This window comes from Vicia villosa, linkage group LG7 (genome assembly GCF_029867415.1).
Source record: "Vicia villosa cultivar HV-30 ecotype Madison, WI linkage group LG7, Vvil1.0, whole genome shotgun sequence".
NCBI classification, from domain to species: domain Eukaryota; kingdom Viridiplantae; phylum Streptophyta; class Magnoliopsida; order Fabales; family Fabaceae; genus Vicia; species Vicia villosa.
Genome location: NC_081186.1, coordinates 75438490 through 75455941, shown reverse-complemented (window position 1 = coordinate 75455941; position 17452 = coordinate 75438490). Strand labels below are relative to the sequence as shown.

The following is a 17452-nucleotide window of genomic DNA, read 5'->3' as shown; positions in this document are numbered from 1 at the left end:
AAACAAAAAACATTGTTAATTAGACCGTTAAGAAAATGTGGAATAAAAAGTTAAATAAAAAACGGTTAAAATAATAAAGTGGGATAAATTATAAAAAATACCTCTCCCTCCCAAACACGTCGAGCGACGTGCTCGTGGTAGGAAATCAGCACGGACGTGTCACTGGGCCCTCTCGGGTAGCCCTCCTCCTCCTTCTCCTCCTCCTCCTCCTCCTCCTCCTCCCCGTGCGGAGGGTCAACATCCGATACCTCCTCCTCCGCCTCCTGGTATCTCACCTCCTCCTCCCGTACCTCCTCTTGACGGGAAGAAGATACCTGAGCCAGCCGACTCCTCGATCCAGACGAGGAACCAGGCTCACTTGTCTGTACGGGGGCTCGTACTCCACCCCGTTCCCGCGTCGATGCAAGCTGCGTCGTCTAGCCGACGCTGTCTGTGTCTCTTTCCCCTGTCTGATACGTGTTGGGTTTCCTGCCATATTCCTGAAACAATTGTAATCCATAAGAATGCGAAACAATGCAAAAAATACAGAAAACAATTCTGGACACATTTCGGAAGTTCATTTCCGAAACTGGTGAGGGAGGTGTTTTCGGAAATGAACTTCCGAAACACCCTTGTGAACACCATTTCTGCAGGTTTCATGGCAGACCCCAAAATCAGTAGTTCAAATAGTTTTTATGCTTCTAAACAACCCTAAAGACTACCAATAACCTACCCCTATATCATTTTTCTAATTTCTAACAACCCTAACATTCATTTCAATTATAGATCTAAAGTTTTAGAAACTTACAAATTGAAGGTGATTGAGATGCTTTTGAATGTAGTAGAACAAGTAGATGAAGCCTTTGATGCAGTCTTGGAAGTTGGTTTGCAGAAAATCTCTATGGGGCTGAGTTTGCAATTGATTTAGGGTAAATGAATTAGGGGGAGGGGTCGTTTTGTTTAATCTGCAAAACGCGCAGTATTTCGGAAATGCACTTTCGAAATGCTGTTTTCGAAAATGCATTTCCGAAATAAGAAAAATTTCGAAAAAAAAACGTGTTTTTGGAGATGCATCTCCGAAAATAGCATTTTTTTGTACTTCGAAAATGCATTTCCGAAACAAGGGGCATTTTGGGGTTTTCACCAGGGGTCACCAAGAAGATAGGGAGGTGGATAACGAAATTCTCTTGATTTCATACCCCCAGGCCCATGTTTCACTCTCAGTTCTTTAACATAAGAAAAGAGAATTTCTTTATGGACCCTTAACCTTCTTGGACACCCGCGACAAAAATACTAAAATGTCCTTATATTTTGGAAATGCATCTCCGAAATCACTTTTTTTTTCCGAAAAAAATTGATTTCGGAAGTGTACTTCCGAAAACACAAAAAAAAAATTGTTTTCGAAGATGCATTTCCGAAATATTCCAAAACATGCATATATTAAAAAATTAAAATCATTGGAAAAATTGAAAATTAATAAGTTGCAAAACCTAGGATTTGAACCCAAGTTACTAAGGATCCATTACTGCAAGCTTACCACCAAATCATGCATGTCTTTAGTTTTTATAACTGCATAGGAGTTCTATATATTAATATTCAATTATTTTTCAATAATATATAAATTAAAACAGTAATAATATTTTAATAGCTGTATAAATGTATTATTTAATAATTATATAATTATAAATTATTTAAATTTATTTTAATTAACATTTTTTTATAAAATATTTAAATGTATTTTAATTAACGTTTTTTATAAAATATTTAAATGTATTTTAATTAACGTTTTTTTATAAAATATTTAAATGTATTTTAATTAATGTTTTTTTAGAAAATATTTAAATGTATTTTAATTAACGTTTTTTTTATAATTATATAAATGTATTTTAAATCTATTTTTAAATATTTTATAATTGTATAATTATATATATATGTATTTTAAATATTTTAACGTTTTTTATATTATTATAGTTTTTTAATTTATATAAATGTTATTATTAATAATTTTATTTAGATAATGCAATGATTTACAATATTGAGCAATAATTATATATAGATAATGCAATGATTAAAAAAACTGAGCAAATTCCTAACAAATATTTAAAAAGTTAATTAAAAAACTAAATAAAATTACTATAAAAAAAGTTAATTAAAAAAATTATTAAAAAAAACATTTTAAATAAAATTATTAAAAAAACGTTTATATAAATTAAAAAAACTGAATAAAAATGTTTATGAAAATTATTAAAAAAAATTTATATAAATTATTAAATAATACATTTATATAATTATAAAAAAAACGTTAATTAAAAAAATTATTAAAAAAAACATTGAAATAAAATTATTAAAAAAACGTTTATATAAATTTAAAAAACTGAATAAAAATGTTTATGAAAATTATTAAAAAAATGTTTATATAAATTATTAAATAATATATTTATATAATTATAAAAAAAACTTATGTAAAAAAATTATCAAAAAAACATTTAAATAAAATTATTAAAAAAACGTTTATATAAATTAAAAAAAACTGAATAAAAATGTTTATGAAAATTATTAAAAAAAAAATTATATAAATTATAAATATTACATTTATATAATTATAAAAAAACGTTAAGTAAAAAAATTATTAAAAAAACATTTAAATAAAAATATTAAAAAAATGTTTATATAAATTAAAAAAACTGAATAAAAATGTTTATGAAAATTATTAAAAAGATGTTTATATAAATTTTAAATATTACATTTATATAATTATTAAATAAAATTAGTTTTTTACTCAACGTTTTTATTTTAATTAACTTTTCAAAATGTAAGCAACTTATAATATATGGAACTCCTTTGCAATTACTTTCAATAAAACATGCATGGTTTGGTGGTAAGCTTGCAACAATGTCACCTTAGTGACTTGGATTTGAATCACAGGTTTTGCAACTTATTAATTTGCAATTTTTCCAAGCTTCTCAGCAAGATTCTCCTAGCTCAGTCAGCCAAACATGGAACAGGGAGTGTCTGAAAACAGAATCTTTTTAAATTTTTTTTAATAGGGGGGAAAATCAAATCTCGCTACTATTGCAGGGGGTGAAAGCCATTTAACCCTATATAAAATTCCAGAAAATACAACATATTTTTTTTTATTTTTTATTTTTGTTAATTTTTAAATTATAATTTTTTCTCTCATATAATATCATTTTGTGTGTGAAAATATTATTAAATTGTCTTGTATATACATGAAAAAAAGTGTAATAACTAACATATCAGAAGTAGGTGAAAGAGTTACCATTACTTTAGTGTGCAGTTGATTCTCATCAATCAATGGCATTTTAGAACTTGTGGTACTCCTCAATTTTTTACCACAACAATACTTATCAGTCCATGACAAGAAGCTGCATTTGGTAGTGTTTTAGTGTGTAGTTGGCCTGGAAGCAGATATAGAAATAGGAGATGACTTGTTAGTGGAGAAAGACAATGTACGATTACATTCTTCTGGAAAAATGTCAATAAAATTGGGTACGCAGCCAAGCTTCATATCTTCTAGGGACCAAAGTTCGACATATTGACCAAATATGTATTTCAACTTATCACATCTTACCACCCCGGCAGATTTTAATGCAGGAAGATCATGAGCAGAGATCAGCGGAAATATTATTTCAAATTTTGGACAGCCCTTAATTTTAAGAACGTTCAATTTCATAAACATTGGATTGCTACTGTTGCTTTCAAATGTTTCCCCATTTCTTTCATCTTTTATTAAGTATTCAAGATTCTCGCAATCAATTACTTCCAATGTCTCCAACAACACTAGATTATTAGAAGTTGACACTTCAAATAAGGAGATCAACATAGGACAATTCATCAATGACACACTCTTTAGATTGCATTGGTTTGCAATCCCTGATAAGCTTCGCAATTGTTTGCAATAATATATAGATAGACTCTCTAAACTCTTAAAAGAGTCAGCAGAAAGAGAACCCTAACACAATTCTTGCAAATTGTCCATATCCTTCAAATGTAGTACAACCAACTTGGAGAAGACATTTGATATTTGAGAATGAGGATCTTTATTGTAAATAAGGAACATTAGTTGTGAAGTGGAATGTAAGTCAAGCTCAACGAGATTATTCATACTGTGATCCATATGAACAATATCAGGTATGATATTTCTCCATTCCCCCTTAATTCTTGAGAGTATAAGAACCTCTGCTTCTTGCATACAATGTTTAAGTGTTGTTTCAGATAGGAAAACCTTATTCAAATACATCATAGACACATACTTTGACAATGAAGAATAAGTTGTATCTTCATCACTTACATGAAACCATTGCAATTAGGGAAACTTATTTCTCCTCTAAAACCTATAAAACCTTTTACGCATAACTCTTGAAGTGATGAGCATCTTTTAATGACTTCAAATGGATTATTCCCACCAATTGAACACCATTCCAATTTCAAAAATCCAAATTTCTTTAGTTCTGCGATTCCATTAGGCAATTCATTAATTTCACATTGATACAAATCAAGTTCCTCAAGACTTTGCAGCTTTCCAAAGACAGAGATGTCACCCAATTTACAACTTGAAAATATAAGAGATCGGATATTATTCAATTGTTGCATTGATTGAGGTAATGATATAATAGCACTCAAACGATCACCACTGCGTAAATTAAAAACTCGAAGGCTGGTATTATTTTCAAAAAATGAATTTGGGACTTTAATTTCTCTATCAAAAAGCCCATAAAAAAGATGACAATTAGAATCTTAACCTTGGAACCATCAAACTTACAAGAAAATATTGGTAGATATGGCAAGTTTTATGTTAGGAAGAGACAAAAGGGAAAGAGAGAGAATAGGATATTTAGCTGTTTTGTTGCACATGGCTTGACACAGCTGGCAGCCTGTGAGTGGGGGAATTATCCTAGGATTCTGAATAAATGATTGTTGCAGCTAGTAGTGTAGGTACGCAGAAATTGAGTAGTGGAATACCCACTTGGGAGAGTCAAGGCCTCTCTAAGAGCCTCTTTTGATTCTCCATCTTTCTGCAGACCTTTTTCTTATTTTTCTATTTTAATCTTGTAATACTAGATCCCATTTGAATTCTAGTTATTTCAATAAAGACCAGATCTTGCCCTAACAGTATTATTCTTGCTATTTTCTATACTTAGATACTAGATTGATCCTATCAATTTGGTATCTAGAGCCTCGGTTTCATCATTTAGTGAATGGTCAGTACAAGGAGAAACATGGAAAACAGAGTGGACACAATGGAGCAAAGAATTAACAATCTTGAAGGAACCGTAGATCAAATAAGGCAGCTGGTTCTGGAACAACAAGCGAAACCTCAAGTCACGATGGAGCAAATACGCCAACTGCTGCAAGAACGTCCACGGAGGTACCACACGAGACATGAGAATGAGTACGAGGATGACGATGAGGAGGGGAGTGGTAGAAGCACTGTGTCACGTGATTCTCGACCGAGAAATCATCGTCACGGTGGCGGAAATGGGTCTAGATTTTTGGGCAGTAGACGAAGGTTGGAGATTCCAATCTTTAAGGGAGATGACGCGTTTGGTTGGCTGGTTCGCGTAGAGAGATATTTTCATCTCAATGGAATACGAGTTCGCGACAAGTTAGACGCGGTGGTACTAGCTATGGAAGAGAAAACTTTGAACTGGTATCAATGGTGGGAAGAACAAGCACCATTAAGGACTTGGGAAAAGTTTAAAATTGCTGTGATGAGACGGTTCCAACCGGGTATGCTTCAAAATCCGATGGGTCCACTGCTGAGTTTGAACAAAGAGGGACAGTTGTGGAGTATATGGAGAAGTTTGAGAGATTGGTAGCTCCTTTGAGGAGAGAGGAGAGGATAATGTTAGACTCCATTTTTATGAATGGACTGAAGGAGGAGATTCAGGCTGAACTTAAGCTCTATGAGATTCAAGGTTTGTCTGACCTCATGGATAGAGCTTTGCTAATTGAGTAGAAGAATGAAGTGTGCCAAAAGAAGGGTAGCTCGTGGAAGGATAAGGGAGGACTGTTGAGAATCAGAGACCCTATAGAAGTAGGTGGGTCTAAGAAGGAAGGAGAGAAGAGTAGTGGAGGAGCAAATGAGAAATACAAAGGTAGGAGACTAAACCCTGCTGAGTTGAAGAAGTAACTACATCAACGAATGTTAAAACAACTGCATCATCAACTCGTTTAGAATCAGTAAGTTCATATTCACATGCGAGTTTATAGCATATAACTAAGTTTTCAACCGTGTAATTGAATCTTTTAGAATCAAGCTTAACACTGAAATAGTACTTTTCAAAACCAAAATATATATTATTAAATATAGCAAGGATGATATAAAACAAAATAGAAATAGAACAAAACATAGATCAAATTATACTATAATGTTTTTTGAAGATCATGTTCTTAATAAAAATATGAAAAGAAATATATTTTACTACCCTTACTTAAAAATACCTGCAACTAATTTACATTTCCTTGCTACCCAAGGGTTCAACATCACGAAAAATAGCAGCAGCCACTTTGTCCACCATTTCAGGAACAAAGAATGAGTCACTTATACAAAAGGCATATCCCTTAAGTTGCTTATATTACTTTTTGACTCTTTCTGATCATATTCACTTTTGATAATTTCAAACTTTTAATTCATTCTAAACAAAAAGCATCTCTTTTCATTTTGCTTGTATTCATTCTTTCTTACTCTTTCGATTAATTCAGGGATTGAATTATACTTCAAACTTAGGAGATCCTTTTGATTTTAAGCATGGTATCGAGATAAGTGTTGAAAAAGGAACTACATCAACCAATTCCAAGGCCATAACATCATCAGGTCCAATAGTTACTTCTGAGCATAATAGGACATCACAGGTGAGTTGTTGAATTTGGTAGGCACCAAGGTTTAAAATTTTTAATCCCTCAGGGGTTGGCCTAGTGGTGACGACTTGAGTCCCGAGACTGTGTTATTCTCAAGGTCTCAGGTTTGAATTTCACTAGGTAAACAATTCTTGTGTTGAGACAAATTCATATAGACCTTTGCTTTGTTTTTCAATGGGACCACTACGAGTGGAGGGTGAGATTAGTCCACTTGAATTAGTTGGTCGTAAGGCCAGGTGCCAAGATTTCAAATGGAACTAATCAAGAGTTCAAAATTAGTGATGCTTCTATTCTTATTACTCAGACACCAATGAATGAACAAACAATGGATCAACAAAGTCCACTTGAAGAAACTGATGCTACTGCTACTGTCACATCTTCACCGGTAAAAAAAGTAATTCATAATTTTTCAAGTGCTTTTTATGAATATGCTGCAAATATAATTACATTTGTATGGTATGCAATTAGTTGGAGGATTCAATGTCTGAAAAAGCTGTAGGAACAAAGAATGTGTTACCTATACAATTAGTTGCTCCTAAACAAAAGGCATTTCCCTTTTTTGCTTATATTAATTTTTATGATTTGTCAACATAAAATTCAAATTCTACAACAATCCTAAATATACTACTAATTTAAACAGGGTATCGAGATAAGTGTTAAAAAATCAATAAGTTCATATTCACATGCGAGTTTATAAACACGCTCTTCTTATTAGTGCTATTGTCATGTATACTGTTAATCAACTGCCTACTTTTTTTTTAAATTCCAAAGTAATTGGATTTCTTAGAATCAAGCTTGACACTAAAATTCTTTTCTTTTTCTAATTTTATTTTTTATCCGCAAGAAATAATGCTCTTCAAAACTAAAATTTATATTTATAAATTTAATAAGGCAAATTTAAATATTAAGATTTTAGATATGATTTTCACTTGTGTATGTGCTTGCAATTGCTATTATCATTGCGCCCGTGTAGCGTGAATTTTAATTGGGAGATGTTTGAAATAGTACATTAAAAAACACTAGATGTTAAGATTTTTTATTATATAGGAAGTAAATTAAGTTTTTGAGATTTGGAAATTATGAGTTTTTATGAAAACACTTGAAGAAACATGAGTGAAATTGTCTGATGTGGTTTAGAATGATGGTCAGACGCATATTTTCGCTTCACATCGCAATTGCGTCCGACGTGGTCGTGCATACTACATCAACAATATTGATAAATGAACAATCAACGACCCAACAACAATCACTTGGAGAATATCATGCAACAATTAAATCTTCTCAGGGAAACAATGTAATACAATACCACTTATTTGTTTATATAAAACAAAATAGAAATACAACAACAAAAAAAGTCTTATCCGGAGTCGGCTACATGAATCAAATTACAGTATAATGTTATATTAAAGACTGTATTTTTTATCTGATTCATTAACTTTGAGATATTTTTAATAAAAATATGAAAAGAATAATATTTTACCTCAATTGCTTCCTTAAAAATACTTGCAACTAATTTAATTTTCCATGCTATCCAAGGGTTCAACGTTAGAAAAAATAGCAGCAGCAACTTTGTGCACCATTTCAGAAACAAAGAATGAGTCACCTAAACAAAAGGTATATCTCCTAGGCTGCTTATGTTATTATTTTGACTCTTTTTCAAACTTAACTATTTTTTTAAATCTAAGAAGGATATGAAAACTAGTGTTGAAGGAAGAATTGCATCAAATTTTAGAGACTTTTAGTCAAATAGTGAGATCTATTAGGTTTGAAAGACTATTCAAACCTAATGAATCTCATAATCAAGTGTATAATATTCTTATTTGACAATTTCAAAATTTTAATTCATTCTAAACAAAGAGCATCTCCTCTCATTTTACTTGTATTCATTCTCATTAAGTGTGTTATTTTTGAAGGTCTTAGATTTAAATCTCATTAAGTGCAAATAATTTGTGTTTAGACAAGTTCATACAGCGTTTTGCTATGTCTTTAAAAGAGACCAGTAAAAGTGGGCGGTGAGATTGGTTCTCTTAGATTAGTCGGTCATAAGGCCAAGTGTCAAAATTTCAAAAAAAAAAAAACTATTTTCATAAATATTATGAGGTCGATGCTACAAATATTAAAAATTTAGAGAAATTGATTACTATTTAATTATTTTGTTATATATGTGTAGGAATATGGTAATGACCACACAACCATACAATCCTTTTCAATTTCCACAAAAGAGTCTCTTGCAATGGAAGTTGTTGATCTTGGAGGCTCACTGGAAACAAATCAGATTAAAAATCTAGGTGAATGCTTTTTCTTCATATTATTTTTAACTAACTTTCTTGTTTCTGAAGAAGCTTAAAAATTATTTGCTATACTTTCAGGGGACACTTCTCAAATAGTAGAAGGTTTAGGTTCTTCTTTGCTTGTCCGAAAGCAGCTTGAGCAACTACTGTCCGAAAAACATTTGAATTATGAAACCTTGTCTCTATTGACTGATTTTCTTGTAAAGCATCCTTCTGTTCTTTTAAAGGATGTTTTACTGACTAATAGATACAAGGGTTATGCCTACAACTGCCTTGCAGAGTTATTGAAATTCCTCCAAACACATACTGTGTTGGATGTTTTAGGTTCAAGTCACTCTGAATTTGTTGGGTTAATACAAGATGCACGCAAATTTTCTTTTAACAAGGATTGGTTAAATGGTATTGAAAAACGCGTTTTGTTTCCTGATTTACAATTCTCTCGAGATACGATGTAAAAACTATTGGATTCTAAGAAACAGGTTATCAAGGAAGTCGAAGAGATGCGTTTGAAATTACATTTTTTCAATCAACATATGGAAGATATTAACCATCATTTTAAAGCTGTTTTGGCGAGTATCAGTCAACAAGAGGAACATGCTTTAGAAACTACGGCCGCATTAAGTGTTCCTCTTGGGTATTAGTCTATGTCACTACTAGAAATTTGGGCACGCTAAAATTTTCCACAGCTCAGAAACTGTGGCCACATATATGATTTGGCCATGGTTTTAAAAGCGTAGAATTATGTTATAAAATATTGGATCCGGAGTATGAAACTGTGGCCTTTACTTCAATTGGCACAGTTATACAACTGCGGATATTTTAAGCCACAAAGGAAAACTGCGGCCTTATAATTTTGACTAAAAACTATGACCCAAATCCAAAAAATTAGTCCCCGCCATTTTTTCCCTCTTTTCTTTTCGTTTCCCTCTTCTTAATAAATTTTTTTAATAATATTTTTTAATTAAAAAAGTATTAAAAATATAAATACAAGTTCTCATTTAACCCTAATTTTTCCTCTCCCCCCTCTCAAGCCTCAATCGCCGTCTCCATCATCTCATTCTGACTTTCTCTCTTCATCTTGTTCACGACCAAAAGAAAATTTAAACTCTCTCCTTCCTTAAACCGGTTCTCTCTCTCACGATTTCGAATCTTTCTTTTCTCTAAATCCACTTCCTTCAAGTCGGAAGAAGAAGAACTCTGTTATCCACATAGCCGCTGCTGGAAGAACCCTAACTATGATACCTCAGAAACTGTTGCAGCCATGGTGAAAACTTTTCTCTCTCTTTGAATTTGCATTGTCGAATCATTCACTCCATTGTTAGATGATTTATTCCGTTAATTTTGCAGGAAGATGTTGAACCCGAGGTCGCCGCACAAGAGAAGAGAGAATGCCGAAGAGGACGACGCATACATACTCAAGCGAGGATGCGGCTCCTGAAGGCCCTAACTCCGATCTCTTTGTTTATTACTGCAAACATTGCGCTTCCCATGTCCTCATCACTGGTTTGTTCCTTTCTTTTTCTTCTTCAATCCAATCTCTCTTATAATATCCAATTTGTTTGATTGCAAAAAAAAAAAACTAACCTAGAAACTGAAAAGACACACAATTGCAGAAAATGCCTAGAAGAAACACTGACAGAGCATACGTATTAGACAAGACCAAACATCTTGCTAGATTCACTATTCACGAAGCTGGTTAAAGCAAGGGGAAGGCAAAGTCGAGAAACAATTCTGTATGAATTGTATTGGCTGTGGTCTCTTTGTTTGCTATCGTTCTCAACAGGATTTGGATTCTTCCACTTTTATTTATGTACTTGACAAAGCACTCAGTACTGTTGCTGCTGAAACCAACCCCCAGGATGCACTTGTTCCGCCTTGTATTTCGAATCTTGAAGGTGGACTTGTTCAACTTGCTATTGAAGTTGAGGATCGTGCTCCCCGCTCCACTATCACAAGTATAACTAACTAACAACTTTAATGCAAATATGTTTTGTTGCTTGTTTTTGTAATTGGTAAACATCTCATGTTAGTTACAAGAATGTTTTTGTTTCAAAGTCTCTAACAACTTCACATCATTGGATACATCTATTTGAAGTGCTAATGGTTCATTGCTTTCTTACTAAAACCATTATGGATATTTATAATCAACTTTTCTGTGTTAGGAGTAAATGTCGATGATGTCTGAGTCTCTGTTGCTGCTCCTGCTGCATGTGGAGAAGCTAACAATGAACTTTTGGAGTTTATGGGAAAAGTATATATCTCTACCCTCTTTCTTAATGACAACAAGATTTCTTACACATGATCATTCTTGAACTCTCTCTTTCCTTAGAATGGCATTTATTAGTTAGTTACCATTGACAACATATGACTAAATTTTTGTTTATATAGGTTTTGGGTTTAAGATTGAGTCAAATGACTCTTCAGAGAGGATGGAATAATAAGTCAAAGCTTCTTGTGGTGAGTTAAATTACTATCAATTATATCACCTTCAAGTAAAGTATATCTTGCATTTGAGCATTTTCTTTCTCAAAGAAACATATATGTTATACTGATCCTCAGACACAATTGATTTCTAATAGACAAGTCATTTGATTAATTTTGACCATTTGACAATCATTTAAGGTGGAGGATTTGACTGCTAGGCAAGTTTATGAGAAACTTTTGGAAGCTGTACAACCTTGATGTTGTTTCTGTGCACATTTCATACTAGGTGTTGTATCTCTTTTTTCAACAAAAACAAGTTTGGGTTTTGAACTTCAGTTGTATTTATTTAATTTTAGCAAGAGACATCCATTAGTGTATTGATGCTGTAACACTGAATTAACATGCTTGTCTTCGATTTGAACTGCTCAAATGAATTCAATTTTGTCTTAGATGTGTGCTTATTTCGACTGGTGACTTGGTAATGAACTCATATGAAGTAGTTATATCTCTGGGCATTTGGTTTTTCATGGGGATTGAATTCAAACAGTCAGATTTCCACTCTTTTTCTGTATTGACATACTGTCTTGTGTTGTATATGGCTGAATGTGTTTGAATTGGGATGTTCTGATTTTGAGTGAATGTATGTGTGGGCCTTTTGTGAATGTATGTAGGATCTTTGTCTTGGTTTTCCTTTGAAGTATAAATTTTAATGGATTTGCTAGAGTATTTCCTGGTAAGCTTCTATATTGTGATTGCACTTTAATGTAGTAATCATGTATCATGTGGCTGTTTGCTTATATTAAATGTTTTAAGTATTTGGCCAAAGCATAAGTATGAGATTGTGAAACACTTGCAAGCTAGGAAACGCATTTGCAGAATAACCGGTGATGGAGTGAATGATTCATACTTGAGTATTAATAAGCAATGTTTACTGCATACTTGAGTATTAATTGGCGATGCTTGTTCACGGATATACAACTATGCTTCATTGTGTTCTTGCTTCTTTTGTGTTCTTCAGCTCTATCAGAGATGGGTGTGCAAAGAAAGGGATCAGTAGCTCAACAAGTATGTCTTACAAAAATATCAATCAATTTATTATTTATTATTCCTTTATATGATATCCAGGATATGTTTTGAATTTTGATTGATCTATTTGTTAGGTGCATATCACACAAGGTGATTATGAAAGAAGAGCAGTAATCGTCTCATGGGTGACCTCGAATGAACCAGGGTCCAGCCATGTACAATTTGGCACATCACAGAAAGAGTATCAAACTAGTGTAAAAGGTGCAGTTTCAAATTACACTCTCAGCTAATACAATTCTATTTACATTCATCATTGTCTTGTTGAAGGCCTTAAGGTACTTGTTTCAAATTAGGAGAGTAGAATTATCATCTGTGTTTTTTTTGCTTGTAGATTTAATAATAAGGAAGTTTAGAGAGACATGAAGCTTGTTCCTTACAAGATTGTCAACAAGGATGGAAAACCATACATTCAGGTCAGAGTAAAGGATGGTGAGACCAAGGTCTTCAGTCCTGAGGAAGTCAGTGCTATGATTCTGACTAAGATGAAGGAAACTGCTGAAGCATTCCTCGGAAAGACAATTCGTGATGCCGTTGTTACTGTCCCAAGTGAATAAGCCAACTACAATGTTCCTCATGTAATCTTGATTATTTTCTTTCACCTGTTGTTTTTATTCTAATGTTTATTGTTTTCTTTTGAAATGTACAGCTTATTTCAATGTACAGCTTGTCTTTGATCTTGGAGGTGGTACTTTTGATGTCAGTGTCTTGACAATTGACAATGGTGTTTTTGAGGTTCTTGCTACAAATGGAGATACCCATCTTGGAGGTTAGTTTTTGCTATATAATAGAAGAATAAGACAATTTTTACTTTTTATGAAACTTTATTCTACTGTTAATGCTTGCTAACTCTGTTCCATTGTTTACTAGGTGAGGACTTTGATCAGAGAATAATGGAGTACTTCATTAAGTTGATCAAGAAAAAGCATGGAAAGGATATTAGCAAGGACAACAGAGCACTTGGCAAACTGAGGAGGGAGAGTGAGCGTGCCAAGAGAGCTCTCAGTAGCCAGCACCAGATCCGTGTGGAAATTGAATCACTTTTTGATGGAGTTGATTTCTCCGAGCCACTTCCCATGAAAATATCTGCTGTTTAGTGTCTTATCTCTATGGAATTTTGATTCTGCCTGACCTAAATAATGTATTAACTGTTAGTTTGCGGGTTATATTTTCCCGTGTCAATAGAAAACACATTATTGAATTCGGGATGACTCTTTTTTTAGAGAAACTTGTGTTTAATTTAGCTCTTGTTTTGTAATTAATTAGATTCTAATCATCAATATTATTGTTAATTATATATATATAATGACATATTTATGTAATGATACAGAAATAAACCGTGGCAAGATAAATGGTTTAGAAAGCATAACATATAACAACGGTTTTAAATAGGTGGTCATAACCAAACCGTGGCTATATCTTGAACTAATACTGTGTCGTAAACGTTAAAATAAAACCGTGGCTTTACAATATAGCCACAGTTATTAAGTCATGGCAAATACAAACCGCGGCCTTAATCAAGTTACCTAAACCGTGGCCTAAAAATGCCACGGTTGTAAAAATGGCGTGGTCTATACCAAAAAACCGTGGAATTTACTTTTGGCCACGACCGTATACTCCACCGTTGGATTTCCGTGGCCGAACCGTGGCCTCAGCGTTACGCCACGGTTATTTTGCATAAAGCCTCGGTTTTCTGGGCGTGGTAGGAGGCCTTTTTTTCTGTAGTGTGTTTTGTTGTTGGAGATTTTTTATGTAGTTTCTTCTTTTCTCTATTGACATGAACTACATATTATTCTATTTCAGTATTTTAAAACTATTTAAGTATTTTAAAACGGCTATTAGTTGTTCAATTTACATTGATGTAATTTCTCTCTTTACTTCAAAACTTGGTTTATTATCTCAAAAAAAAACTTGGTTTATTAAATCACCTATATTTCATGCTGATGTTATCTATTTGCCATCAATATATTTGGACAAATTCTTGCATGGACACGACCCTAAATCTATTTCTTAGGCACAACCAATAAGAAGAGAGCAATTTTTTAATTTATTTTTATTTTAATTTTGTTTTTAATTGGATTCATGAGGTGGTTGAGATTATGAAGGAGAGAGAAAACTCTTGATTTATTTTTTAATTAATTAAAATTTTGTGATTGGTTATGTGTAAAACAATTTCTTATATCCGTGTCCACCTAAGAATTTTTCATATATTTGAAGAAATATGAGAGAAATTGTCTGATGTGATTTCCAAGGGCATTCAGACGCATGGTTTTAATTCACACAGTAATTGCAGTTCGACGTGGTTGCGGAGGCAACCGTTTTGATCTATTTGGTGTTGCAAATTATTGAATGTGCGTGCAAATTTTTTTTTTGATAATCAAAGATGGCATTAAAAAAAAGCACAAGGGGTGCTAACAACAATTACAAAAAAGAGAGTCAGAGACATCTCCCACAACCCACCCATCAAAAATCACCTAATACACAAGATCGGATTGACACACCAATCGACCCAAAGATTTGCCTCTCGTACATTGTAAAAAGAGAGAAACCACTCCCAAGCTACAAACTTGACCATACCAACGGTATCAAAATCCCTTAATGAAACACCATTAAAAACAATACTATTCTTACAATTTCAAACTCCCCAACAAAAGGCCATCCCAAAAAGCCAAATAATATCAATCTTAAACATGAACTTACAAAACAAATCCAACCTTAAAAAATGATTAAAAAAATAACCCAAAAAGGAGATGGTGTCGCATCCGAGCCAAGCGCAAAAGGTGTTCCACCAAAGGGAAGCAGTCGAACAAGAAGCAAAAAGATGACTCAAATCTTCATCCCCCAAACCGCAAAAAGGACATGCTCTCTCCAACGGAGTTACACAATATTCTGCTTTACAAAATTGATCTTAGTTGGAAGCCTATCAAGCAAAAGCCTCCAACAAAAAACTAGAACTTTGGAAGGAATTGTGGTTTTCCACAAACGGTCCAGCGCATTTGTAGCAACCTGCCTAAAATTATAACTTAGAGAGCCGCCACCTATTCTGAAGGGCGAATAGGAAACCCTACGCAGTTAAGAGATCGGGGTAAGTTATTATAATCAGGTCAAGGGAAGGTGTTAGGCACCCTCAACCCTTTCCTATTGGCTTTGAATCTAGGGTAACAGTTTTATGGCTAAAATATTGAGGTTTAATAGCTAAGAAAGTGAATAGGGGAAAAATTGAGATTTTAGGGAGGGGGACTCGCCTTGGTTATCCAAGTGCCTACGTATCTCCTTAGGGAGAATCAGAGTCAACGTAGTTCGGGCTCAGGGTTGTACGCCTTAGAATTTGATTTGAATGGTTGGAAGGCTTTTTGAATGGCCTATCGTAGTTTTGAATTTGAATTCCGTAGCTTGATTCGAAGTGTTTTGAATGTTTTAGATTTGGGCGTACAACCCTGATTTGATGTGTCACTGTTAGATGCGGTGATCAATAGCTTTGATCAGTATAGCTAACAGATTACGGGGCATTGCTGGTTACTCAGATCAATGGATTTGATCGTCGCGGGCAGCAAATTAAATGTGTTTTAATTTTGTATTTTTATCTCTTGTCTAAAGCGACCAATAGATTTAGTCGGGTCTAGGAGAGAATTAATTAAGGGTTAATGTTTTGTTATTTTTATCTCTCGTCTAATGCGACTAATAGATTTAGTCGGGTCGAGGAGAGAATTAATCGAAGGTTAACGTTTCGCCAAATGGGAAATGGGATTAGACACACCCTAATGGACGAATAAACCTTTCTAGAGTTGTGGTTTTATTATAACAATAATTAATTAAACCAATTAAATTGAATAATCGAAATAATCGGGGAAAATATTATACTCCTAAACCTAATCCTATTTTATTATATTCTAATTCTAATTGAATAAAAAAATGAATCATATATACGAAACATATTAAAATATTTAAGCAATTAAATAATATAAAGCAAAATAGAATAAACAAAATAAAAAATAAAAAAAACAAAGAACCTGGGAGCTACTCCTATGTATTGCGCTGATGAGGGCCTATGGTGAGGATCATCTTCTGGCTCTTTAGATCCTGAACGTTGTACATCTAACTGCTGATAAGAAGAGTGTATGGTGGTCCAATTTTTGGGCGTGCACGCTGGATCTATAAGAAACTTATTAGACAAAAACTAATACCTCACGCCTGGCTCGAACCCAGGTTCGTGAGGTCACAGTCCCAAAGCCAACACCACATGAGCTGCACCAATGTTGTGTTAACGTTTTCCACCATACTGTTATATAATAAAATTGTAATCTATATTGAATAAACAAAGAAGCAGTTGAATGTGTGGGACCCAGTAGTGATGCATTCACCAATCGCTTGGAGAGAGTAGAGCCTTGACCTTTGACTGACGAATAGTATACCTCCACGCGTGAGGAGAGAGAACCAGCGGATTGACTCACCAATCCTGACGCGCCAATAGATCTTACCGGCTATGACTCTCCCCTGCAATCGTCCACCCACCGCCGGCCGCGACGCATTCATCTTCTCCGGCGAACCATATTCACACAACCTGCGAAAATTGCCAAAAACGAAAAGGAGAAAGACCCAGGTCCACTAATTAGGACCCTGCGAGTCTGTTAGGATGGTTAGTTTAAGCTAATAACGCCTGGAACTTGGAGAACGAAGCTTCGTCGTTTCTATGCCCTAGCAATGGCAGATTGTGCATCCGGTCCAAAAAGCTTACGAGTGATGTGTCAATTCTGTCCTAAATAAGCCCCTGAACACGACTATATATTGGAGAT

At 33.7% G+C, this 17452-nt stretch overlaps 2 protein-coding genes and 1 pseudogene across 2 annotated transcripts; all 3 read left to right on the top strand.

The window, feature by feature from the left end:
* The first annotated feature begins 5845 nt into the window (after positions 1–5845).
* On the top strand, positions 5846–7360 carry LOC131619370 (uncharacterized). Its single transcript, XM_058890473.1, has 4 exons — positions 5846–5918; positions 6122–6183; positions 6706–6855; positions 7166–7360. The coding sequence occupies exons 1-4, from the start codon at positions 5846–5848 to the stop codon at positions 7358–7360; spliced, it is 480 nt and encodes a 159-aa protein (XP_058746456.1).
* Positions 7361–9055: 1695 nt separating this feature from the next.
* LOC131617489 (uncharacterized) lies at positions 9056–9771 on the top strand. Its single transcript, XM_058888769.1, has 2 exons — positions 9056–9149; positions 9231–9771. The coding sequence occupies exons 1-2, from the start codon at positions 9095–9097 to the stop codon at positions 9605–9607; spliced, it is 432 nt and encodes a 143-aa protein (XP_058744752.1). The 5' UTR covers positions 9056–9094; the 3' UTR covers positions 9608–9771.
* Positions 9772–10537: 766 nt separating this feature from the next.
* On the top strand, positions 10538–11932 carry LOC131617488 (UPF0235 protein At5g63440-like; annotated as a pseudogene).
* The last annotated feature ends 5520 nt before the right edge of the window (positions 11933–17452 follow it).